The sequence below is a fragment of the Corythoichthys intestinalis genome, chromosome 3 (assembly GCF_030265065.1).
Source record: "Corythoichthys intestinalis isolate RoL2023-P3 chromosome 3, ASM3026506v1, whole genome shotgun sequence".
Taxonomy (NCBI): Eukaryota; Metazoa; Chordata; class Actinopteri; order Syngnathiformes; family Syngnathidae; genus Corythoichthys; species Corythoichthys intestinalis.
In genome coordinates, this window is record NC_080397.1 from 22,035,897 (window position 1) to 22,063,287 (window position 27,391).

The window sequence follows — 27,391 nt, forward strand, 5'->3', positions numbered from 1 at the left end:
TCATAATATAGATTTTGCAGTCTATGATCAGACATTGATATGTGAACATTTCTTAATAAAGAACTGAATATTTAATGGGCTGTCCTAATTTGTGTGTGTGTGGCGGTTTCTTGTTTAATAATTAAAAAAGAACACATAATGTAATTTTTCATTTCTATGTGAAATACTGGAGAAAATCTTAATATAAGACAGTCTGTCGAGGAAGTAGGGGCAAACATCTAAAAATTCTGATACTATTGTAACCAATTGAATGCTAGTAACCCAGATTGCAAGTCCTTTCTCATAACGTTATTATTAGCCATTACTACATGCTCCTGTGATTGAGTCTATCAGTGTGTGTGTGCGTGGGTGCAACTGACAACACAAAATAGCTGTACTCATAAGCGGTGTCATTTCAAGTTCAATATTTTCAAAAATAATTTGAGCAACCCTCTTTTACATAAGGATCATTTATACTAGATGTTGCCTGTCCCTTAATGCCACAACCAGCAGACATTTAATGTCAAATAAACATAAAACTAAGAGAATTACTAGCTTGATGCTAACACAGAGAAGCCACAGACAGGTTTAGGAATAGCATCAGTGTCACAGTTTATGTTTTGGCACAGAAGGAGCATCAGCACATGCAAACACACAACTTGACAATATTAACAGGAATATATTTTTGGTCATACGTACAAACAAAGAAAATTACTGCAGCATTGACTCTTCTTTTGTCAGTGGAGTCTCCAAAGAACAAATTTTAGCTCCTATTAGGCACCACAGTGTTCATATTTGGCAATATTATAGCATATTAGCATATTTAGCATATTTAGTGAGAGAACGAAAGATCAAAGCACAGCTCTTGTATTTGATTCAAGAAGATTGTGCAGGTCTACCTAATGTGATAATAAATTCCGAGTATTTAATTGAAATATGCGGTCCTTTTTATGCAATTAAAGAGATGAGTGTTTACATCCTTGATGGTTGCATGCTGTTCAACATTCAAAGTGCATTGTTTGTGGAAGAAAAATCTACCCGGCCCTCCCCGCATTCCTCCGAAAGCTTTGCAAATCCCCATTTCATCCAGAAACGGAGATGTCTATCTAGTGTTTCCTTATTTTTCTGCAGGAAGGCACTGGACTTGTTGACTTCCTCTCCCCTCCCTTCCTTCCTTCTCTCCGAAGGTACTCATCTGAAAAAGGAGAACAAAGTGATTGTTCCTGTTCTCTTTCTTAAGTCCCTCCAAATAGCTCATCTGTGGAAGGTCCGCGCATTGTCAGAAGGGAGCGGGAGGGAGAACGGCCGCAAAGGAGTCACAGCATCACAGCATCAAAACAACTCTGCCACAGGTATGCCATACACACATGCGTCGGGGTACCCTCACACGGCACTGACTGCCATCATCTGTAATGACACCTTCCCCGAGACACAGTAAAATACTTGACAACATTTGACTACTCAAATATTTTGTTTAGGAAGGATAACATTCAATATGGTATTCAAAGTAATATTTTGTTTAGGAAGGATAACATTCAATATGGTATTCAAAGAAATATGTGTGGTTTCATGATGTTTTTCTGTTTCTGTCACACATCTGGTCACAAAATAAAGTACACTGGCATGGTCCCATGAGATCCATTGCAAGAGCTGTATTCCAGCATCTTCCTTTACCTAGAGAGTAATGCTCACTTTGCCAATATTCTTTTGACAATATGAGTGTTATAAATGCTTAATGAGAGGTGTTTCTATTATTTTGGTTGTTAAAGAGTGAACGTAACTGACGCAAACTGCAGCTTACTGACAATATTTATACATGATTATGCACTTACCAAACAAACAAAAATGGTTTGGATCTTGTACATGGTTTAATTCGATCCTGAAAATAATGAAGTGATCATTGAGCATAGTACTGAATGTGCTCTTTGCATGTGTCACATTGTTTCATGTTTAAAAAAAAAACGGTCAATTTAGATACTGCAGTTTGAGAATGACTCTGCAGGTTTAGCAAATAATATGAATCAAATTATTTAAAATTATTGTTATCAGTTGATGTCATTTTGTTGCACATGGGTATTCAAAACTGTCCCAGTTGGACAAAAATGGGAATAATGAAGACCACCAGGTTTTCATCATCAACACGTTTATGTTCAAGGTGAGTGCTAGAGTAAAAGAGAAAAAAAAGGAAGTTCTTAAATTAAAACAAAAAAAATGAATAGAGATGAGCAAAAAAAGTGATGGAGAAGTGGAAAGGTGACAGGTAACGATTTGACAAAGTTCCTAATTTCAGGAGAGGATATTTTTGAGAAATTAAGAAGTGAAAGATGTTGGTCTGTGTGTTGAGATCCCCCCCACCCCACCCCTCCCACACACAGAGGCACGAGTTAAGACTGCTTGTGGTCTGGAGTAGTAAAAGTTCCCTAAATTAGATAAGCTTTCACTTAATATTGAGTCAAAAGGTAGGACACACTTCCTATTTTCTTTTCCACATTGAATGATTCTTTGATGATTGTGTCCGAAATTAACTAAGAGTTGGAACTACAGTATGTGCTTTTTACTGAATGGACCACATATTATGACTCTTCAACATTTTTATTTTCTCTTTTTTTGAATTTTGGATTGACTAAAATTCACAAAGCAGCATGTGGATATGCTAGGCCAAGTGCATGCTACATAATCAACCATGTCCAGTTTCCAGTTTAAATCTTTGATATCTTCTCATCATGAAATTAAAGCATTAAAAAAATCCTGCATTTCCACCTTTTGTTGTTGAATTGAAAAAATATAACAAAATGCTTCATCACTCCTCCACTTTTTCTTTTTTGATTGCCAATTGTAGATGCTGTAAATGATTGGTTCATTGTCTTTCTGTAGAATCAAGATGGAAACAGTCCAGTTTTCACATTCAACAAGTCCTCCTTTCAGAGAGGATGCCCGTCCACCAGATCAGCACAGGTTCTATTTGACCTCACGTCCCATCAATTTTAAACACTCCACTGGGGACAGTGATACCTCACAACAGGTTGCACCTAATTTCTTCCCCATGCTGAGCTCCACTCAGACTAACAGAGAAGGGTCCCAAAAGCGCAAAAAGACTCCTTATAAAATGGGTGACCATGAGTTTGAGAGTATTGAGGAAAGCTGGACGCCCAAAGCGATCAATCGCTCCCACTTGCCCTTTCCGTCTGAGCCCAGCGCTCCCTTGCCTGCTCACCCCGGAATGATCGAGTTGAGTAGACTGCAGTATCATCACAGGACCGCCGACATTGACCTTTCTGTCCAGGTGAAGCGGGAACATCTAAGTCCCCCTCCGATGTGGCCCCCGCCTCCTTTCCTCATCCATCCGTCATACTTCCCACCTCTCCACCACAGCCTCATCCCATATCCCTTCTTCATGCCTAGCACTGTCGTGCCCTTTCCGCCCAGGGAAGACGTCAGGCCGGCGAAGCACATTCGCATTGCCCCCACGAGAGGCGCACCAAGCGGCGGTGAGAAGCCCGGATTTGACGTTCACGTGGACGACAGCTACTATGTGGATGTGGGTGGTGATCAGAAGAGGTGGAAGTGCCGCATGTGCGACAAGTCCTACACATCCAAATACAACCTGGTCACGCATATTCTGGGCCACAAGGGCATCAAGCCCCACGGGTGTCACCTGTGTGGGAAGTTATTCAAGCAGCTGAGCCATCTGCATACGCACCTGCTCACCCATCGAGGCATGAGGCCTCATAAGTGCCAGGTGTGCCACAAGGCCTTCACCCAGACCAGCCATCTAAAGAGGCATATGATGCAACACAGTGACGTCAAGCCTTACAGGTACATTTCCAGTTTTTGGTTGCTCTTGTTTAGTTATAAGATTACACTGGTCTGCCAATAACTTAGGGAGTGAACATATCAGGTCATGTTTGCTGCCTCTTGTTCCCACAGAGGGTTTACTCATTTGAGTACAAAAATCCAATGTGAAATAATTTATGTCTTGCTTGAAAACATGGTTATATTATGTGGATTCAAGGTGAGCTAAAATAATGTTTAGAAAATGAATATTCAATGCTCTAGTTCAGTGGTTCTGAACCTTGCTAAAGGTACCGAACCCCATGCGTTTCACACGTGCATTAACCCTTTGAAATGAGAAAAATCATTTTTTAAAAATTCCAAATCAAATCCAATAGAGAAATCATTTTTTTTTCTAATTCCAAATCGTTATATCTAAACTAGAAAGCTCAAACTTAAGTGAATATCCATTCAAATTTCTTCTCATTTAGACAGCATGTTTTTCAACAGGCCAAAATGTATGTTTTTATCTTTATGCCTGCAGCATCTTCAGACCGTTAAACCAAGACTGGTCCAATGTGCATATCTTAGAATTTTTCATGCAAATTTGCAGGAAGACATCTTCAATTGTTCAATATTAAACCTGCTTGGTTGCATTAACCTTTACCGTGCAGTTTGTCATGTTTACATCTCAAATTATATCAAATTTCATGAAAAACCCTGCACAAAATGATCACCAAATTTGTACACTAAGTCTTACGTTAAAAAAATTAACATGACACTTCTCACAAATCCAATAAACAGTGTGAATTTACAACAAATAATTTTGACTTTTGATTTGCACTCAGTTAATTTCACAGTGTTTCTATTTTAGTTTTCATGTCAACATTCTCATTATATCGGATCCTTGCCACACATAGTATTTTCATGGCGTAAAATGTGACGCAAATGTTTTTTTGTTTCTTTTTTAATGTCAACGCAGTGCACGGTACCCATAAGTCTGTTGTATTTCCTCATACTAAAATGAGAGTCAACCTTCCACTGAGCAAACTAGCTTCTCTTCCCATCAAATTGAGGACTAGCAGTTGAAAGAACTGGAATAAAGCCTGTATATTGTGGACTAACCAGTCCAAAACCTGGTCTAAAACGCCACTTTGCCTGGATTTAGTCAGCGTCCAACAATTGGGCCCTGCGTATCTTAACCTTCACCGAACCCCTTAGACTGACTCACCGAATCTCACCGATCGAACCCAGGTTAAGAACCACTGCTCTAGTTGAATGCAATTTAATCGCTAAAACACACACAATTAAAAATGCGTTCCAAGCATAATCTTTTGTTCCACATTCATTCATTCTCCTGATCAGAAGGTGATGGTAATGTGCTAAGAAATCAGACATAAAAGCAATCGAGCAAACCATGTTGCTGTACAAGGACTTCTGAAACCTTTATTTCCCTCAGCTGCCATTTATTTCCCTGCGCTACCGTGGCTCAGCGGTAGAGGTAGAATAGTCATTCTCCAACCCAGAAGTTGTGGGTTTGGTTCACCACCCAAATGAACTTGTCTTATTGTCCTTGAAAAAAAAAAACGATATGTAGATGCCTTGACGTTGGAAAAGCACTGTACTTGTTATTTAAATCTTATATCAAAATATGTCACATTAATGTACAGTAATTTGATTACGTTGTGCGGACAAAACAACATTGAGGGAACATGATTTGATCACGTAATGCAAGTAAATTAGAATAAATATAAAGTTCGAACGTCAACAAAACATGATTATATCATGTAGAATTGATATACAAAATAAAATCATGTAGTTCTGGGGTGCCAAACTCATTATGGTTCACGGGCCCCATTTATGGCAATTAGAGTTCATGTGGGCTGGACCAGTTTATTTTTGGCCAAATAAGTTAACTCACTGGCTGCCATTGACGTTGCTTGACGCTCAACTGTTTGTTCATTCTACCCTTCCAGTGACATTCTATCGTTTTCAGTGGGAGGCAATAGTTAATTTTACGTCACTTCCTTGTAATTTTAACATACTTACGGATGACTTCCTGTAAACTTTTTTCATTCATTCATTTTCTGTTGATTTTTCGTGCATTTCCCGGTTACTTCCTGTTGGTTTTGGGGCATTTTTGGGCCACTACCTTGTCAACTCATTGGCTGCCATTGACGGTGCTAGACGTCCAATCCATTTTGACTGGGAGGGTTGCGAATGAGTGAATGTAACTGCGGATGCGAAAGTGAGGTGACCCAAGTGCAGTATTGCACTTGATTACACAAATCTAGTTTTATGGTGCCACTGTCAAAATAAATGCATGTGATTTTTTAAATACGGTATACATTATGAATGAGCTACAAGGTGCCTGTCAGGCAAAACAACCCCACGTGCCGAATTGGGCCTCATTGTGACCCACTTCTGGCTTGCGAGCTGTACATTTGAAACCACTGGTGTAGATCCATTCATTTATGCACCAAAACACCAAAACAGTGCGCTTAAAACACATGTACAGTATATTGCATGAGCAGCAGAAAAACAGCAACAACAAAAGTTTCATTGTTTTTCTAGACTACGCACATATTCATGCTACATATATAACATAATTATGACAAATATTACATTTTCAGATATGAACTGCTCAATCTGCTTATCATTGGACAGTAACGACATGGCCAAAAGTTAGCTAACCCTACCCCAATATCTTATATGAACAGGAACTCATAAAGACACACAGTAAGAAAATGATTTCAAAGAGCAATATTGCAATTATTTATTTTTCTAGATTTCTATTACAAATAGGGTTGTTCCGATCATGTTTTTTTGCTCCTGATCCGATCCCGATCGTTTTAGTTTGAGTATCTGCCGATCCCGATATTTCCCGATCCGATTGCTTTTTTTTTTTTGCTCCCGATTCAATTCCAATCATTCCCGATAATTTTTCCCGATCATATATATTTTGGCAATGCATTAAGAAAAAAATGAATAAAACTCGGACGAATATATACATTCAACATACAGTACATAAGTACTGTATTTGTTTATTATGACAAGAAATCCTCAAGATGGCATTTACATTATTAAAATTCTTTCTGTGAGAGGGATCCACGGATAGAAAGACTTGTAATTTTTAAAGGATAAATGTGACTTTGTATATTGTGACTAAATATTGCCATCTAGTGTATTTGTTGAACTTTCAGTAAATGATACTGTAGCCATTTAACTGTTCTGCCCACATGCGTGATGGGAAGTGCAACCATGACTGTGCGTAGTGGCACCAATTGATATATCTTCTCTGCGTTGGGAAATAACATAGGGTGTAAAGAAAAAGATCATCTACTACCTTTCTTCCCCACATTGCTTTCCCACGATATTTCTAATTATTGAGAGAGGGATTTAAAGGCTTTAGCTAATTAAAAAAAGGCTCCAAAGACTGCCAAAATTCACTCTACTCATTTTACGCTGTCTTTTAGCTCTATATATAGATAAATCGGTGGCATTATAGATTGAACGTGACAATGCGTGAGTGGGTCGTGCAGCGCATGCGTTAATTGCGTTAAATATTTTAACGTGATTAATTGAAAAAAAAAATTTACACGATAAATTTGATAGCCCTACTTTAAGCCAAAACTAAAGACTCTGGATGAGTGTAAGACATTTTCTCTGTAACGTTAAATACAATTAGAAAACGATTTAATTAAAAAGAAAAAATTTTTTTTTTAAAAAGGCATGTCCGATATTTTTTTGCCGATTCCGATACTTTGAAAATGACGTGATCGGACCCGATCGATCGGGACATCTTTAATTATAATGTTAATTCTGTAACTCTGTATTACATAAAAAGGTAGCACGATAAGATACTGATCGGATAAAATGGCATCCTCCAATGGAGGAGAATATAATACTGTACATATACATTGAGAACAAAGAACATAATATACAGTGCCTTGCAAAAGTATTCGGCCCCCTTGAACCTTGCAACCTTTCGCCACATTTCAGGCTTCAAACATGAAAGATATAAAATTTTAATTTTTTGTCAAGAATCAACAACAAGTGGGACACAGTCGTGAAGTGGAACAAAATTTATTGGATAATTTAAACTTTTTTAACAAATAAAAAACTGAAAAGTGGGGCGTGCAATATTATTCGGCCCCCTTGCGTTAATACTTTGTAGCGCCACCTTTTGCTCCAATTACAGCTGCAAGTCGCTTGGGGTATGTTTCTATCAGTTTTGCACATCGAGAGACTGACATTCTTGCCCATTCTTCCTTGCAAAACAGCTCGAGCTCAGTGAGGTTGAGGTCTTCAGCTTTTTCCACAGATGCTCGATTGGATTCAGGTCTGGACTTTGACTTGGCCATTCTAACACCTGGATACGTTTATTTTTTAACCATTCCATTGTAGATTTGGCTTTATTTTTTGGATCATTGTCCTGTTGGAAGATAAATCTCCGTCCCAGTCTCAGGTCTTGTGCAGATACCAACAGGTTTTCTTCCAGAATGTTCCTGTATTTGGCTGCATCCATCTTCCCGTCAATTTTAACCATCTTCCCTGTCCCTGCTGAAGAAAAGCAGGCCCAAACCATGATGCTGCCACCACCATGTTTGACAGTGGGGATGGTGTGTTCAGGGTGATGAGCTGTGTTGCTTTTACGCCAAACATATCGTTTTGCATTGTGGCCAAAAAGTTCAATTTTGGTTTCATCTGACCAGAGCACCTTCTTCCACATGTTTGGTGTGTCTCCCAGGTGGCTTGTGGCAAACTTTAAACGAGACTTTTTATGGATATCTTTGAGAAATGGCTTTCTTCTTGCCACTCTTCCATAAAGGCCAGATTTGTGCAGTGTACGACTGATTGTTGTCCTATGGACAGACTCTCCCACCTCAGCTGTAGATCTCTGCAGTTCATCCAGAGTGATCGTGGGCCTCTTGGCTGCATCTCTGATCAGTTTTCTCCTTGTTTGAGAAGAAAGTTTGGAAGGTTGGCCGGGTCTTGGTAGATTTGCAGTGGTCTGATGCTCCTTCCATTTCAATATGATGGCTTGCACAGTGCTCCTTGAGATGTTTAAAGCTTGGGAAATCTTTTTGTATCCAAATCCGGCTTTGAACTTCTCCACAACAGTATCTCGGACATGCCTGGTGTGTTCCTTGGTTTTCATAATGCTCTCTGCACTTTAAACAGAACCCTGAGACTATCACAGAGCAGGTGCATTTATACGGAGACTTGATTACACACAGGTGGATTCTATTTATCATCATCGGTCATTTAGGACAACATTGGATCATTCAGAGATCCTCACTGAACATCTGGAGTGAGTTTGCTGCACTGAAAGTAAAGGGGCCGAATAATATTGCACGCCTCACTTTTCAGTTTTTTATTTGTTAAAAATGTTTAAATTATCCAATAAATGTTGTTCCACTTCACGATTGTGTCCAACTTGTTGTTGATTCTTGACAAAAAAATTAAATTTCATATATTTATGTTTGAAGCCTGAAATGTGGCGAAAGGTTGCAAGATTCAAGGGGGCCGAATACTTTTGCAAGGCACTGTATATTAAGTGATTCTTATATAGTCTGGAATTTGTGGGCCAAAAACTATTGGTACATGGGCTCCCTCAAGTGGTGAGTAAAAATAAAAATCAATGCCAAATTCCAGTTTAGTTGTATTTAACTTTGTTTTACGTTATACTGTTGGTGTTAAAAGCACGCACGATGTTACAGAGGCTACTCCATGGTGCGCTATTTAGGAATGAAATGTGTGTAGTCCCTGACAAATCAAGACTTTTCTACTATGCACCTGAAATTCAATGCTCTGATGATTTTACTTGGTTGTCAAAGTATTTTTAAGTACAAAAAAGTTTAAAAACAAAAGATCTGAACTACCTTTAATCACCCACCAGCTGCAGCGTATGTGGCCGAGGCTTTGCTTATCCCAGTGAGCTTCGTGCCCACGAGTTGAAGCATGAAAAAGGCCAGGACAATGTGTGCGTCGAGTGTGGTTTGGACTTCCCCACTCTGGCCCAGCTTAAGAGACACCTGACCGCCCACCGAGGCCCCACCTTGTACAGGTGAGACAGAGATTAGGCTAGCCTCACACCGAACGTGACTGAAGAAGCTGACCATCGTCAGCTTGTCTTGCTGCGATTACCTGTCCTTCTGGCTTATGATACCTACTCTACGATACTGTAAATTCAATAGAAAAATATTGAGTACTCATTTAAATTGCATACAAAGAGACGATTCACCCGTTGTTCCTGTAGGTGCTCAGAGTGCCAGAAGACGTTCCAATACCCAAGTCAGCTCCAGAACCACATGATGAAGCACAAAGACATCCGACCGTACATCTGCAGCGAGTGTGGGATGGAGTTCATCCAATCTCACCACCTCAAGCAACACACACTCACTCACAAAGTAGGTGGACAGTTGATATGCTGTGTTCAGTGAATGCTTACGCGTACCAATGTGTGGTAAAACAGGTAAATGGTCTGGTCATTCATAGATTAGGTTAAATGTTTGGCTGTAAAATAAAACTGTATAGGTAGTCTCATAATACAGTGAAGAAAAAAAGTATTTGAAAACACTGCTATTTTGCAAGTTTTTCCACTTAGAAATCATAGAGGAGTCTGAAATTTTCAACTTAGTTGCATGTCAAAGAAAAAATCTAAAAATAAAAATCCAGAAATCACAATGCATGTTTTTAACAATTTATTTGTGTAATACAGCTGCAAATAAGTATTTGAACACCTGTCTATCAGCTAGAATTCTGACCCTGACCTGTTAGTCCGCTTATTAAAGGTCCACCTCCACTTCCACATATTATCCTGAATCAGATGCACCTGTTTGAGGTCGATAGCTGCATAAAGACACCTATCCACCCCATACAATCAGTAAGACTCAAACTTGTAACATGTGCAAGACCAAAGAACTGTCCAAAGACACCAGAGACAAAATTGTACACCTACACAAGGCTGGAAAGTGCTATGGAGCAATTGCAAAGCAGCTTGGTGAAAAAATGTCCACTGTTGGAGCAATCATTAGAAAATGGAAGAAGCTAAACATGACAGTCAATCTCAATCGAAGTGGAGCCCCATGTAAGGTATCAGCTTAGAAATCAGCTTAGAACTACACGACAGGAGTTGGTCAATGACCTGAAAAGAGCTGGGGCCAACGTTTCCAAGGTTACTGTTGGTAATACACGAAGACGTCGTGGTTTAAAATAATGCATGGCAGAGGAAATTCCCCTGCTTAAACCAGCACATGTCAAAGCCTTAAAGTCTTAAGTTTGCCTATGACCATTTGGATGATGCAGAGGAGTCATGGGAGCAAGGTTTGTGCTCAGATGACAGTAAAATAGAACTTTTTGGTCATAATTCCACTAACCGTGTTTGGAGGAAGAAGAATGATGAGTATTATCACGAGAACACCATCCCTACTGTGAAGCGTGGGGGTGGTAGCCACATGCTTTAGGGGTGTTTTTCTGCACATGGGACAGAACGAGTGCACTGTATTAAAGAGAGGATGACTGGGGCCCTGTATTGTGAGATTTTGGGGAACAACCTCCTTCCTTCAGTCAGAGCATTGAAGATGTGTTGTGCCTGGGTCTTCCAAAATGACAGTGACCTGAAGCACACAGCCAGGAAACCCATGAAGTGGCTGAGTAAGAAGCATAACAAGGTTCTAACATGGCGTAGCCGGTCTCCAGACCTGAACCCGATAGAAAACCTTTGGTGGGAGCTCAAACTCGGAGTTTCTCAGCGACAGCCCAGAAATCTCACTGATGGGTGGGCCGAGATTTCTCCTGCAGTGTGTGCAAACCTGGTGAAAAACTATGGGAAACGTTTGACCTATGTAATTGCAAACAAAGGCTACTGTACCAAATATTAACATTGATTTTCTTAGGGGTTCAAATACTTATTTGCACCTGTATCAAACACATAAATCGTTAAAAATCATAGATTGTGATTTCCGGATGTTTCTTTTTAGGTGATCTCTCTCACAGTGGAAATGCATCTACGTTGAAAATTTCAGACCCCTCCATGATTTCTTAGTGGGAAATCTTGCAAAATAGCAGGGTGTTCAAATACTTTTTCTTCACTGTATAGTAACAATTCATGATCAGTTGTTTGTATTTGCTATTTTTAACGGATGTACAATTACAAAATTTAGTATTTTTTTCAATTTGGGTACATTGTTGTGCTAATCTGGCACGCCAGATTGATTTTTCCATATACTGTATCCTCTACAAATATATTACTTATATCAATCTGGGGCAAGATCCAATTAAGAGCTTTTTCATGGAAGTACCGTATTTTTTGGACTATAAGTCGCAGTTTTTTTCATAGTTTGGCTGGGGGTGCGACTTATACTCTGGAGCGACTTATGTGTGAAATTATTAACACATAATTATATCATTCCACACGTTATTTTGGTGTTTTGGAGTGACACTGATGGTTTGGTAAACTTCATGTTCTTTATGCTATAGTTATCTGAATAACTCTTAAGAGCTATGTTAAGTTAACATACCGGCCACGTTCTTGTTTTCATTGTTCATGCATCATGTAACATAACATACTGTACACTTATTTAGCATGTTATTCTCTATTGTATTTTTATTTTAAATTGCCTTTCAAGATGACATATCTGTTCTATGTGTTGGATTTTATCAAATAAATTTCCCCCAAAAATGCGACTTATACTCCGGTGCGACTTACTGTATATGTTTTTTCCTCTTCGTTGGGCATTTTATGGCTGGTTTGACTCATACTCAAGTGTGACTTGTAGTCCGAAAAATACGGTATCCTTCAAAAAATATAAGGCTGCTGATTGGACAATGGCTTTTCTTGTCACACTCGCGAAAACAGCGTTTCTATCAAAAACGCTTTTAGTGACGTGCTTTGTTCCTCTTTTAATGACAAAATTAAGTGCATTTCAGACAAAACTTGGGAAATCTACAAGAACCGCTTTGTATTCCGCCATAGTATTCAAGCAGATAGTGTTTGCAGCTCCCACCTCTTTCCCCAGATTGGTTGCCTTCTGATAGTGTAAAGCAGTTCTCCAAGAACTGCTTTACACTCCAACATTACATTCAACCAAATAGTTACTTCCTGGTCATGTCTGCAGCACACGGCTCTTTCTTCTGATTGGCACGGTCATCAGATGGCCGCAAAGTTGTTGGACACTTGAGGTTGTCAAGACGCTACTGTATGATGATGATGCACTGGTATTAAGATGCTGGGGAAAAGAAAAGGAAGCAAATATTGTTAGCATCATTTATTTAAGAAATGTTCAGACAGCGTTACTGTGAAGTACACTGCCAGCATTTAGCACTTGTTAGGTACAACTACACGTATGTGGAACCTCCTTTCTTTCTTTTACGTATTTGTTAATGCTATAGTTCCAGCTGAGTGAAGAGTTTTAACGTTTTCACTCTGCTAACAGGGCGTGAAGGAGCACAAGTGTCGCATCTGCGGCCGAGAGTTCACGCTGCTGGCAAACATGAAGCGCCACGTGCTCATCCACACCAACGTGAGGGCCTACCAGTGCCACAAGTGCTTCAAAAGCTTTGTACAGAAGCAGACACTCAAGGCCCACATGATCGTCCACTCTGACATCAAGCCTTACAAGTGCAAGGTGAGTGTAAACCAGCGATGGGCAAAAGATGGTTTAGACATGTAGAAACAGCCTGTTCCTTTCTTTAATCCATCCTACGCATTTAAAATTGATGACAAGTGAACTGTTCTGGTTGTCTCAAAAGACTTCAATGATTTTGTACAGGCTTTTCAACAATGCACAACATAAAATTAAAGACTGAACGTTTAACTTGACCTACTGTACATTTAACCTGACCTACTGTACATTATATAATGTAAATGTAAATGTGCCAGCAAAGTAAATTCTACCTTTTGAGGTAGAATGATAGGGGGGTTGTTAATGAAAACTAGTTCCTGTCATCAAGAACACAAACTGCAGCACTGTTCAATGGTAAGGCTGCTTCTTTATTCCTTCATCTAAGTAGCATTTGTTATAAAGCAGACCTCGGTGAAACATGCGCTGAAAGACTCCAATAATTTTGTATTAATTGTTTTCAATCCATAGCCTCTCATTTTATTTGCTTGGAAGATGACGTGTGAGTGTTGTGATTAGAGATGAATTGGGGTTGCTTTCACATTAGCACTGTTTGGCCTGTTTTAAATGGACCAGAGTTCTTTCGCTCAGATAGTCTGCATCGTTTAAAAAAACAAAACAAACAAACAAACAAAAAAAAGTCTGCATCGTTTAAAAAAACAAAACAAAACAAAACAAAAAAAAAAAACGAACTCTGGTCCGCTCAAAATCATGGGTTTTGGTCCGCTTTAAGTGGACACTGCTTCAATCGTGAATGCAACTGGGGCAGGGTACACTTTTGCTACTTTATGTGCAGGGTTACAGTGTGGAACTGTGATGCTCCAAACTGTGACGGCACACGCAGGGCATCCTTGGAAGCAGAAGTACAGCGTGCACGCTATTCAAAATCAACAATGGCAAGATGACAGACGAACCATAGTCAAATGTTGTTGTGCTGCGCTATGCAGTTACAGTGGGGCAAAGAACTATTTAGTCAACCACTAATTATGCAAGTTCTCCCACTTGAAAATACTAGAGAGCCCTGCAATTGTCAACATGGGTGAACCACAACCACGAGATACACAATGCGGAAAAAAAAAAAAAAATCACATTGTTTGATTTTAAAAGAATTTATTTGCAAATCATGGTGGACAATAAGTATTTGGTCAATACCCAAAGTTCATCTCAATACTTCGTTATATACCCTTTGTTGGCAATAACGGAGGCCAAACGTTTTCTGTAACTCTTCACAAGCTTTTCACACACTGTTGCTGGTATTTTGGCCCATTCCTCCATGCAGATCTCCTCCAGAGCAGTGATGTTTTGGGGCTGTCGTTGGGCAACACGGACTTTCAACTCCCTCCACAGATTTTCTATGGGGTTGAGATCTGAAGACTGGCTAGGCCACTCCAGGACCTTGAAAAGCTTCTTACAAAGCCACTCCTTTGTTGCTCTGGCTGTGTGTTTGAGATCATTGTCATGCTGAAAGACCCAGCCACATCTCATCTTCAATGCCCTTGCTGATGGAAGGAGATTTTCACTCAAAATCTCTCGATATATGGCCCCATTCATTCTTTCCTTTACACAGATCAGTCGTCCTGGTCCCTTTGCAGAAAAACAGCTCCAAAGCATGATGTTTCCAGCCCCATGCTTCGCAGTCGGTATGGTGCAATTCAGTAATATTTTTCCTCCAAACACGAGAACCTTTGTTTCTACCAAAAATGCCCTCTAGCGAACCGCAGACGGGCCTGGACGTGTACTTTCTTCAGCAGGGGGACACGTCTGGCAGTGCAGGATTTGAGTCCCTGGCGGCGCATTGTGTTACTGATAGTAGTATTTGTTACTGTGGTCCCAGCTCTCTGTAGGTCATTCGCTAGGTCCCCCCGTGTGGTTCTGGGATTTTTGCCCACCGTTCTTGTTATCATTTTGACGCCAAGTCTGTGTTGCCCAACGACTGCCCCAAAACATCACTTTTCTAGAGGAGATCTGCATGGACGAATGGGCCAAAATACCAGCAACAGTGTGTGAAAAGCTTGTGAAGAGTTACAGAAAACATTTGGCCTCCGTTATTGCCAACAAAGGGTACATAACAAAGTATTAAGATGAACTTTTGGTATTGACCAAATACTTATTTTCCACCATGATTTGCAAATAAATTCTTTAAAAATCAAACAATGTGATTTTTTGGTTTTTTTTCCACATTCTGTCTCTCATGGTTGAGGTTTACCCATGTTGACAATTAAAGGCCTCTCTAATATTTTCAAGTGGGAGAACTTGCACAATTAGTGGTTGACTAAATACTTATTTGCCGCACTGTACATTTGATACACATAATCGGGTTCTAATGTGGCGGATGTGTTTTCGATGCTGTTGCTGAACGTACTGTGCGAGAGTGACAGAAACTGTTCGAAGCTGTTTGAGTCTCTCTCTCCTAGAAGTGGCGACAATTTGATAGTCCAAAAAGTCATGCAAGTGAGAGTGATCGATCAAGCTCCTGTGTGAATTGTGTTCTTTCGTTGTTTAATTTACTCCAATGCAATTTTTTGCCAGTTCACTCGAGTCAGAAGGGAACGACCCCCCGCGAGCCAAGTGGTGACTTGCTATGCTGTTCTACATTAGGGTTATTTGAACTTACATGCAAACAAACATCTGCTGTACAAAACAGTCAGTTGACAAAAAAAGACACAAAGAGACGCACAGTTATATTATAATTGCAAAATAAAAGACAGTGATAAAAAAGAAAAAAGCTATATCCAGTTTAACATTACATGCAGCATCACGCTGTGACGCACCACGCTTCCTCCCCTCCCAGGAGGAAAGTATTTCCTTTTTCTATTTGTCCAATCAGTAAGTGCGCCTTTCATCCACGTCATTGTACTCGAAAAGTTGGCGCTGAACCTTTTCAACAACTCATTTGCATATGTTGTTACGAGGTAGCTCTCCAACCAGACCCTGGTCCTGTTGGTCTTGTGTGAAAGCGCCCTCAGTTAGCTGCTCATAGAGGGCAAGAAGAGAGAAAAGCTTTTGCTGGGAAGTAAATGTGATGGATTCTCTTGTGAGAGCATGTAATACGTGCTGTTCCACTATAAGCACAACTAGTTTTGACGAGCAAATCCTCATTAACTTAGGGGGGTGTGACCGCACCAGTTCTGGTTTGTGGGCATAAAGTGGGCATGGTTGAGTAGGGGAGGGTGAAATAGAAAGGTAAGATGGTGCGCGGAGCTTTAATATAGTGTTTTAAGTAAAAATGCACAATAATATCGGTTACCGATAATTATCGGCCAATGATGGCCATTATGACGTCACGCAGATAATCCAGATAAAAAAAATTTCAACCGATAATGCAATCCGACAATTATATACTTGATTTAGCCTCGGAATGTGCGCAACCAATTTAGCACCGCCGCCTCATCAACCCCTCCTCTCTCTGAAGCCCCTGACGGAGGAGGGGTTGAGAAGGCGGAGTTACACAACAGAAGCAGTTAGAAAACATGCCGGCTGTTACCAGCGGCTGGATTTATCCGTGTGTGAAAAAAAAACGACACTCACGCCATCTGCAAAACATGCACTTTAGAAGTTCCACGAGGCAGAAAAAAAGCGTCCTCATTCAGCCCAAAGCAAGTGTAATCACCGGCACGAGAACAATAGTCGACAAGTAGCCGTCTTCTGACGGAGCCCGCCGCTTTGGCCGGTCCCTGCAGGCCGCTGCCGCCTCTCCGTTGGCGGGGCGGGCAGGCAGGCCAAGCCCGGTTCCCCGGCGGCGGGACCTCCGGCGAACACTCCGGTTTCTCGAGCGTTCCCCCACGGCGTGCGGGATGCGAGGCGTACGCCCCCGTCCGGAGCAGAGCCAGGCCCTGAATACGCTGCGGCGAGCCGGCTGGGGCGGGCGGATATCCGGTACGAACGTAGCTACCGCTGTCACTCCGGTTCAACTCATCGAGCACCACGGCCAGACAGAGGCCTGGCGCAGGTGCTAATTTGGTGGCCGGACTGACTGAAGGGAGCAGACAGGAGGAAATGCCAGACGAGAGATGTTTTTTTTTGTTTTTTTTTTCCCAAAATGCCCCAACAGCCAAAGCTCCGGATAAAAAAATAATGCAGTTTATATGACCACCATTCTTCGTGAAAAACATGCCAATCACATAAGTTTCACCACGGACATTTGGAAAAGTGATTTCAAGTAAGCATGCTTATCATGATGGCACAGCAGTTACATGATAATTTAAACATTCACAAAACCACACAAGAAGTCAGCCAGTCAGGACAAGCGGTCAGATGACTTTGTAACGCTGCCTTTATTTTCGGTTTAACAAAACTCAGGCACAACACGCACGGGGATGCGAGCTCCAAATCCGGCCTAATAATACTGCCGTGTATCAGCTGAGCTGCTGTAAAGCAAGTGTTGTGAGTGCCGCAAATGTAAACAAAGCGCTGCACAATGGACACATGACATCTCCCTCTTTTGAGTTAATCATTTTCACAGTGTGCAACAAAGCATACAACATTAGCAATCACTTTTCAAATTATTTAACTTATTTGTCTGCTCAGTTACAGTCACAGTAGATAATCATAACTTATTGGCACTTATTAACACTTCTCAATTTAAATATACACATTCCTGTTGTAATGAAATAACAATAATATTCTGTAGCCACAAATATTATTCAAAATCTTTCCTTCTTTCTTCCAAGTGCAATAACCAGTAATAAACATTATAGGGCAACACAGATGAAAAAACATTTCAAAATTCACATTTCCCTTTTTTTTTTTTTTTTTTTTTTTGGAAATGTACAAAGTGCTGCACAATGGATACATGATACAGTATGCTGTAAATTTATGACCTCTTAATCAGATAATCTTCTTAAATCTAGTCAAATAATTTTCCGCATCTTTTTTGAGTGTTAAAGACGAGTTAACAGACGAATGCGCCAGATTATTCCACTTACTTGAAGTACGTAAATATTGCCATTTGTTCTTATTAAGCCCATACATTAAAAAAAAAAAAGAAAAAAAAAAAGGTAATTTTTCACCTAAATCAAGAAAAAATCGCTTTCAAATAATGTTTTTGAACCATACCTATTCTTGAATAAAGAACATTTTTGACAAACACGTTTTTTTACGATTAAGTATAATAATTTATTGCTTAAAATAAGGCTGTTAAGCTTATTTTCAGCTAGCCATTTTTCTTCCACGAAATCTGAATGAAATACACTTGAAGCGCTGGCAGATAATTTCCAATAGATTTACACTTAAACTGGTTAGTTTTATGGAGGTGTGTTTTTGCAGTGTAGTAATGTTTATATGTTAGGAATGGCTTACTTTAAAGGCATTTTTGTGCAACTTAGGTATTTACTCTCTAAGTAATTGTTGCCGAAAGTTTACCATCACACAATGTCAGACAATCTGTCATTATTTAGATGTTGGAATTTATTACTTGTTCACATTTCATGTTGAAAAAAAGAGCAACTGATTATATTTTTGCCCAGTAATATTTTCTCTTGTTTATACTTTGAAATTTTACATAAATCTTTTAATAGAATTATCGGCTTGACATTATCGGTTATCGGTTGGGATGAGGAGGAAATGATCGGTTGAAAAATCTATTATCGTGCATCACTAGCTTTAAGTGTTAAAACAGGTGGTTGTCGCCCACGAATAATAGCACCCCACCCCCCATCGGACGATACACTAAGGGGGTCCCGTTTATGCTCATCGCACCCGGGCCCTGTTCACATTTGTTTTGCAAATGTGTAGCTTCTCGTAGCAGGAGAAGTGCGCACTACCAAGCTTTTTGCTTGTGCCAAAACAACTACCAGTTTCAGTAATCTTATTACAGTGAATTAAAAATTAAATATTTTAGACCAAAACCCCATTTTTTTGTCATATTTTGCCCGAAAATGTTCTGTCACCAAATTTCCGGTGCATCTATAATTCATGTCATTCATGTAATTCTTATTTATAAACAATACCAATAATGAGAATGAGTTATTATTCATTCATTATCCATCTTTTGTCTATGGCAGTTTTAAAATTGTTTAGCCATTGTACTTTATTGTCTAGAATAATTGGTTACTTAAGTGTTAATCAAAAATGTATATCATTTAAATTGAGATGAATTAAGATAAACAAGTTTACATCCATCTTCTTTTTGTAACTTTGTTCTTTTAACCTCAATTCTGAATACCAGACTCATTTCTCTGTTTTAACATAGTCATCTTCTTAAGTACCAAACGTTTGCACACCCCTGGTGTAAACTCAACTGATAAGTGCTACGTGAAGCCAGTGAGCTCAACTCACATTCAGCAATTTGACCTTGGTGTTTTGAAGAAGGCCTGCATGAGAGCATGACCAGATAGCAGGGAGGCTTTTTGGCAATGGTGGCCTCCTCGCGCATAGGAAGGATATCGGCGCACAAAACCGCCTCTCTAACAATGGCCTCCCGCCTCCCCGGAGAACGAGGCCCGTAAATAGATTTCATCTCGCTTTCTCTGCTGCTCAGAGTGGGGGGGGGGGCTTCCTGTTTTCTCACGGTCCTCTCGGACAGTCTCGAGTCCCTCTCTCCTCCTGAAGGAAAGGACCACCCTAATAAAAAAGAATGGAAAGGAAGGACAACGGAGGAGTTGCCCTTCCCTGTTCTGTTGCTTCCTCTGGCTCGGTCCCTCTGTTTTTCTTCTGTTTGTGTGTGTGTCTGCGTGTGCTGATGAGCGAGAGAAGACAGAGGAAACGAGGAAATCAAGGATGGCGGGGTGTTGCATTTGGGGTATCAGAGGGGAAATGCCTGCACATTCATTCACGATTACGTGCAGTCATTCAAAAGAGATTTGACAGAGCAAAATGTCATAATGTAATGCTTTGTATATGGACAGTTCCTTAGGTACACCTACAATATGTGACAATATTAGAACCAAAACAAGAAACAATATGTTTATTATTAGGACACTGTCTTTGCACAGCCTGGCCTCAACATGTCCCGAAAATCATCAATTAATTGTATCCATTTTAGGGGTCCCAGAAAATGTCACCTGAAAATTTACTTGATCGCTATGTAAAGGTTTCGGTGTCATCTTTGACAGCACACTTTCACACTAAAACCACATACAGTGGGGCAAATAAGTATTTAGTCAACCACCAATTGTGCAAGTTCTCCTACTTGAGAATATTTGAGAGGACTGTAATTGTCAACATGGGTAAACATCAAACATGAGAGACCAAATGTGGAAGAAAAAAAACTGAAAATCACATTGTTTGATTTTTAAAGATTTTATTAGCAAATCATGGTGGAAAATAAGTATTTGGTCACCTACAAACAAGCAAGATTTCTGGCTGTCAAAGAGGTCTAACTTCTTCTAACGAGGTCTAACGAGGCTCCACTCGTTACCAGTATTAATGGCACCTGTTTTAACTCATTATCGGTATAAAAGACACCTGTCCACAAGCTCAGTCAGTCACTCTCCAAACTCCACTGTGGCCAAGACCAAAGAGCTGTCGAAAGACATCAGAGACAAAATTGTAGACCTGTGCCAGAATGGGAAGACTGAATCTGCAATAGGTAAACGATTGGTGTAAAGAAATCAACTGTGGGAGCAATTATTAGAAAATGGAAGAGATACAAGACCACTGATAATCTCCCTCGATCTAGGGGCTCCATGCAAGATCTCACCTCGTGGCGTCAAAATGATAACAAGAACGGTGAGCAAAAATCCCAGAACCACACGGGGGGGACCTAGTGAATGACCTGCAGAGAGCTGGGACCACAGTAACAAAGGCTACTATCAGTAAAACAATGCGCCGCCAGGGACTTAAATCCTGCACTGCCAGACGTGTCCTCCTGCTGAAGAAAGTACACGTCCAGGCCTGTTTGTGGTTCGCTAGAGATCATTTGGAATAGAACTTTTTGGTAGAAACACAGGTTCTCATGTTTGGAGGAGAAAGATTGCATCCGAAGAACACCATACCCACTGTGAAGCATGAGGGTGGAAACATCATGCTTTGGGGCTGTTTTTCTGCCAAGGGACCAGGACGACTGATCTGTGTAAAGGAAAGAATGAATGGGGCCATGTATCAAGAGATTTTGAGTGAAAATCTCCTTCCATCAGCAAGGGCATTGAAGATGAGACGTGGCTGGGTCTTTCAGAATGACAATGATCCCAAACACACAGCCAGGGCATCAAAGGAGTGGCTTCGTAAGAAGCGTTTCAAGGTCCTGGAGTGGCCTAGCCAGTCTCCAGATCTCAACCCCATACAAAATAAGTGGAGGGAGTTGAAAGTCCGTGTTGCCCAACGACAGCCCCAAAACATCATTGCTCTAGAGGAGATCTGCATGGAGGAATGGGCCAAAATACCAGCAACAGTGTGTGAAAAGCTTGTCAAGAGTTGCAGAAAACATTTGGCCTCCGTTATTGCCAACAAAGGGTACATAACAAAGTACTGAGATTAGGAAAGTCTCTGTGTCAACTCAGAACAATGGAATGAAAATTGAAAAATACCTCCTGTGGGTGCTAATACGACAAGATCACTGATTTTCTCATTATGCTGTCAATACAAAAGGGATTCAGCCTCAGACAGATCATTCAATCATAATGCAGAGATGCAGAGCGTCTGGGTCAGCCGAGCCCCGCCTACTGCCCATCGAGCCTCGGAGACGCACAGCTTCCGATGGGCAGGATAAACCCAGGCTTTAGCCAATGACTCATTTCGTTTCGCTGTAGTGGAACAATGTACTCTCAATTCTGGAGATGTGCAGCATTCACACAGTTTAAAGGACTGTGAAGCTGCGCGAAGGAATGAAAAGCATTGGTTATCATCGTAACCAGTGAAAAGAAGCTAATTCTGAACAAAGGTCGAGTGCGTTGTTGCGCATATTTGGTCAATGACATATACACACAACAGTATACATTCGAACACTTATTTTTGACATTCTGGGGGAAGCTGAACTTGCCTTGCAGTCTTAGAGCAATCGCCACTGCTCACATACCTCACAGTACATATATTTATACAACCGAAATAAGAGAAAATGTCCAGTGACAGCAAAACTGTTAAAGAGTAAACAAAAAATTACAACCAAGATAGCTTAATTATCACATTGGATTTTATACAATTGTATTTATGTAAAACAAAATACAGAAATTCAAGGTTCCTATATGGTTTCAACATATTAGGTTTTTACACCTGAGCTAATAGAGAGGCACTATTAAGAGTTCATTGTTTCATCTAGTGTTAAAGCTGATAAGTGGAAAACAATTTAGGCTGAATTTAAGCTTCTAGTTAAATATATTTTCATAATTTGCTGCATGCCAATAAAACCTAGGCAGAAGTTTGCTTATGGCCTGCGGGCCGTAGTTTGGACAACACTGGTTTGGATTCATCTGACTGATTATAAAACATCACCTCGATCCTCAGCTTAAAAAAACAAACAAGAAACAAAAAGTTTGCTTTGAATAATACGTTATTCATTTTGCATGCGTGTTAGAGAGAGTAAAACCATATCACCCCTTTTCAGAAAAATTGGAAGTCCACTTTATCGCTTTACTTGGTACTAAGCCAAAATGTTACTGAAATATGTTAGCGGTTGCTGTATCTTCTTCATGATCCCTTTTTCCGCATCCTGTCAGACAGTTTGATTGACACAAAATGAAGACACGCGCAATAAAGAATGAACGCATGAATAATTGAAATTGTTTCTTCGGTCTACCTTTCAGCTCTGTGGCAAAGAGTTCAACAGGATGCACAACCTCATGGGCCACATGCACCTCCACTCAGACAGTAAACCCTTCAAGTGCCTCTACTGTTCCAGCAAGTTCACACTGAAGGGAAACCTCACCAGACACATGAAGGTGAAGCACGGCATCTTGGACAGAGGACTGGATGAAAGATGTAAGCACCAATGCGCTTAGTAGAGCGAGATTCTGTGCATTTAAATTTAACTTGCTGGCTGCCATTGACAGGGATCGGTGTCCTATTCAAAATGGACTGGCTCTGCATTCCCCTCAATGGCTGTGAATGAGCTATCTTAAAAAAAAAAGAAAAGTTTTTGAGGCATTATTTTAAATAAGACAAATCATGTCGCGCTCTTGTGCCATTGTCAATAAATGTTTTGGTTACTATTACAACACTGGGTGGAATAAAAGCAAGCCTTCATGGAGTTGGTAAATTATGGACACACACACACACACACACACAAAAATATTGATTTTTTGTTGTTGTTGTGTTGCTTGAAACTCGAGGAATTAAATTTTCTAATGTCAAATAGTGGAGAAGAATGTAAAAATAAACCAGTATTTCCAGGAAATGTCTGCACCCATGCTGGAATACATGTTTATCAATGCTTATACTATTTTAACCAATCAAATATGAATATTGATGACATCACAATCACCCATTGTACCATGTTCAAGTCTGTCAGCTTTACAGTGTATCACAATAGTGAGTACACTCCTCGCTGTTCTGCAAATATTTACAGTGGGGCAAATAAGTATTTAGTCAACCACTAATTGTGCAAGTTCTCCCACTTGAAAATATTAGAGAGGCCTGTAATTGTCAACATGGGTAAACCTCAACCATGAGAGACAGAATGTGGGGAAAAAAAAAAAAAAACAGAACATCACATTGTTTGATTTTTAAAGAATTTATTTGCAAATCATTGTGGAAAATAAGTATTTGGTCTATACCAAAAGTTCATCTCAATACTTTGTTATGTACCCTTTGTTGGCAATAACGGAGGCCAAACGTTTTCTGTAACTCTTCACAAGCTTTTCACACACTGTTGCTGGTATTATGGCCCATTACTCCATGCAGATCTCCTCTAGAGCAGTGATGTTTTGGGGCTGTCGTTGGGCAACACGGACTTTCAACTCCGTCCTCACCCCGTGGCGTCAAAATGATAACAAGAACGGGGAGCAAAAATCCCAGAACCACACGGGGGGACCTAGTGAATGACCTACAGAGAGCTGGGACCACAGTAACAAAGGCTACTTATCAGTAACACAATGCGCCACCAGGGACTCAAATCCTGCACTACCAGACGTGTCCCCCTGCTGAAGAAAGTACACGTCCAGGCCCGTCTGCGGTTCACTAGAGAGCATTTGCATGACCCAGAAGAGGACTGGGAGAATGTGTTATGGTCAGATGAAACCAAAATAAAACTTTTTGGTAGAAACACAGGTTCTCTTGTTTGGAGGAAAACGAATACTAAAATGCACCATACCCACTGTGAAGCATGGGGGTGGAAACATCATGCTTTGGGGCTGTTTTTCTGCAAAGGGACCAACACGACTGATCTGTGTAAAGGAAAGAATGAATGGTGCCATTATCGAGAGATTTTGAGTGAAAATCTCTTTCCATCAGCAAGGGCATTGAAGATGAGACGTGGATGGGTCTTTCAGCATGACAATGATCCCAAACACACAGCCAGGGTAACAAAGGAGTGGCTTCGTAAGAAGCATTTCAAGGTCCTGGAGTGGCCTAGCCAGTCTCCAGATCTCAACCCCATAGAAAATCTGCAGAGGGAGTTGAAAGTCCGTGTTGCCCAACGACAGCCCCAAAACATCACTGCTCTAGAGGAGATCTGCATGGAGGAATGGGCCAAAATACCAGCAACAGTGTGTGAAAAGCTTGTGAAGAGTTACAGAAAACGTTTGGCCTCCGTTATTGCCGACAAAGGGTGTATAACAAAGTATTGAGATTAACTTTTGGTATTGACCAAATACTTATTTTTCACCGTGATTTGCAAATAAATTCTTTAAAAATCAAACAATGTGATTTTCTGTTTTTTTCCCACATTCTGTCTCTCATGGTTGAGGTTTAACTATGTTGACGTTTACAGGCCTCTCTAATATTTTCAAGTGGGAAGCTAGCACAATTAGTGGTTGACTAAATACTTATTTGCCTCACTGTAAGTATATCTTTTCATGGGACAACACTGACAAAATGACATTTTGACACAATGAAAAGTAGTCTGTATGCAGCTTATATAATAGTTAATTTAAATTTTCCCACAAAATAACTCAAAATATAGCCATTAATATCAAACACCCTTGCAACAAAAGGGAGTACACCCCTTAGAAACTACGTGCATCCCTAAATGTCCAAATTGAGTGCTGCTTGTCATTTTCCCTCCAAAATGTCATGTGACTCGTTACAGGAGTGCTGTCAGCATTGCTGCAGAGATTGAAGAGGTGGGGGGTCAGCCTGTTTGTGCTCAGCCGCACTCTACATCAAATTGGTGTGCATGGCTGTCACCCCAGGAGGAAGCCTCTTCTGAAGACGGTACACAAGAAAGCCCACAAACAGTTTGCTGAAGACATGTCAACAAAGCACATGGATTACTGGAATCATGTCATATGGTCTGATGAGACGGACGGGCTTTCCTGTGTCTATTATATACGCTGCACACAGACTACTTTTCATTGTGTCAAGGTGTCATTTTGTCAGTATTGTCCCATGAAAAGATATACTTACGTAAATATCTACAGAAATGTGAGGGGTGTACTCACTTTTGTGATACACTGTATGTACTTGGCTATAACTGACATCACAAAATGGCTGAGCTCATAAGCAGTGTCAATTTTTATTGGAAGTCTAAGAAATTTGTGATTGGTATATTTTAGCAACTGTCTTTCACATGGAAATCACTTATGACAGTTGTCGGTTGAAAAAAAGTTTGAGATACAGCACCCCAGAGAATCAACTCAAGCAATTAAGAAGTAAATGATCATAAAATACCTCCTGTAAAAAGTCATTTCAATGATTTAATTTTGTCATTTTAGTATTTCATCAGCGGGGACGCTTCTGCCTCTCCTCTCCGATGAGCATTCTGGGGCGTTTCAACCAAAAAGAGCCGTTTGATCTTTCTCAGAAGCCCTCGGGCCCGTCGGGTCTTCATCTCCCCCAGTCTGACGGCGAAAGTGTTCCCGGTAGTTCTTGCCAGGAGGAGGATGAGGACAGTTTGTACAGACAAAGTCAGTACAGCCCTGACGAATATCAACAGGAGTCAAGAGGGCGAATGACTCCGGCTACAGACGGACACTTGAATGCATCATGGGGACGGCTTGAGTCACGCGCTTGTTATGAGGAGGCTGAGAGAAGTCACAGAGAGTTGGAGGACGGTGCTGCTGAGTCTGAGCAGGATGAGGAGCTTGACATTGTATCAAACAGCTTAAAGACAGATAATGTCAGAGAACCAACTGAGCCAAAAGACGAAGGAGAAAAAGAGTATGAGTGAAAAGAGGATGCAGGATTTCCGTATATCTGACAGCTAAAAGATGTGCAGGGGTATTTAACTACACACAAAAAGTTAGGAATATGCAGTTTTCTGGTGAAATAAAAGGAGGAACACTCAAAGTTTTATTTGACTAGTCCAGTCCCCCTCAAAGGCCAATATTTTTGACTTTATTGAGTAGTATACAGATTGTGTGAGGAAGTAGGAAATCGTGCATTATCTCAGGTGACTGCAAAAGCTGTGAAGAATGCATTTTGTTCATAACATGTAAGAATAGCTCTCAGTTGTTTACAGCATAGATGATAGAACATTCGACTAGAAAATGTACATTACTTTTTGACAAAAAAAAAAAAAAAAAAGGTAAAAATCACCTTTTCTCATTTCCTCAAATTGTGGTCTAGCTCTGATTAACATCAACAAATGTTTTTTGTGTGTGTTTTTTTTAAAGCCAAACCGCTAGGAACTCTTAAATGTAAGGTAGACATGCTAGCCACTTCATTGCTTACTTTCTTCACTTCCTTCAAAATAAACAACTTTGTTTTCAGATAAATACTACCTTCATGTGTCATACTATCATCTTTATTAAAACACACATGACACGTTGAACAGACATCGCTTCGTAAAGCCGTTATTCAACATGAAAAGAAAGTATTGAGTTGCATATTGTATGGAATATTGCATCAGAAAATTGTGGAATCTCTAACCTAAGGTGAGTTGTGGTCGGCATAACGTAATATATCACATATTTATTTAGTTAAATACAACTTTAAAATATTTTATTTTACAAATTAGAAAGTTTTGCAAATGGACTCTGCATTTG

The 27,391-nt window shown here is 40.2% G+C and overlaps 1 protein-coding gene across 1 annotated transcript; it reads left to right on the forward strand.

The window, feature by feature from the left end:
- The first annotated feature begins 1,220 nt into the window (after nt 1-1,220).
- On the forward strand, nt 1,221-27,391 carry znf366 (zinc finger protein 366). The gene is made up of 7 exons (XM_057833062.1): nt 1,221-1,331; nt 2,854-3,795; nt 9,653-9,820; nt 10,013-10,163; nt 13,191-13,382; nt 23,054-23,228; nt 26,120-27,391. The coding sequence occupies exons 2-7, from the start codon at nt 2,861-2,863 to the stop codon at nt 26,572-26,574; spliced, it is 2,076 nt and encodes a 691-aa protein (XP_057689045.1). The 5' UTR covers nt 1,221-1,331; nt 2,854-2,860; the 3' UTR covers nt 26,575-27,391.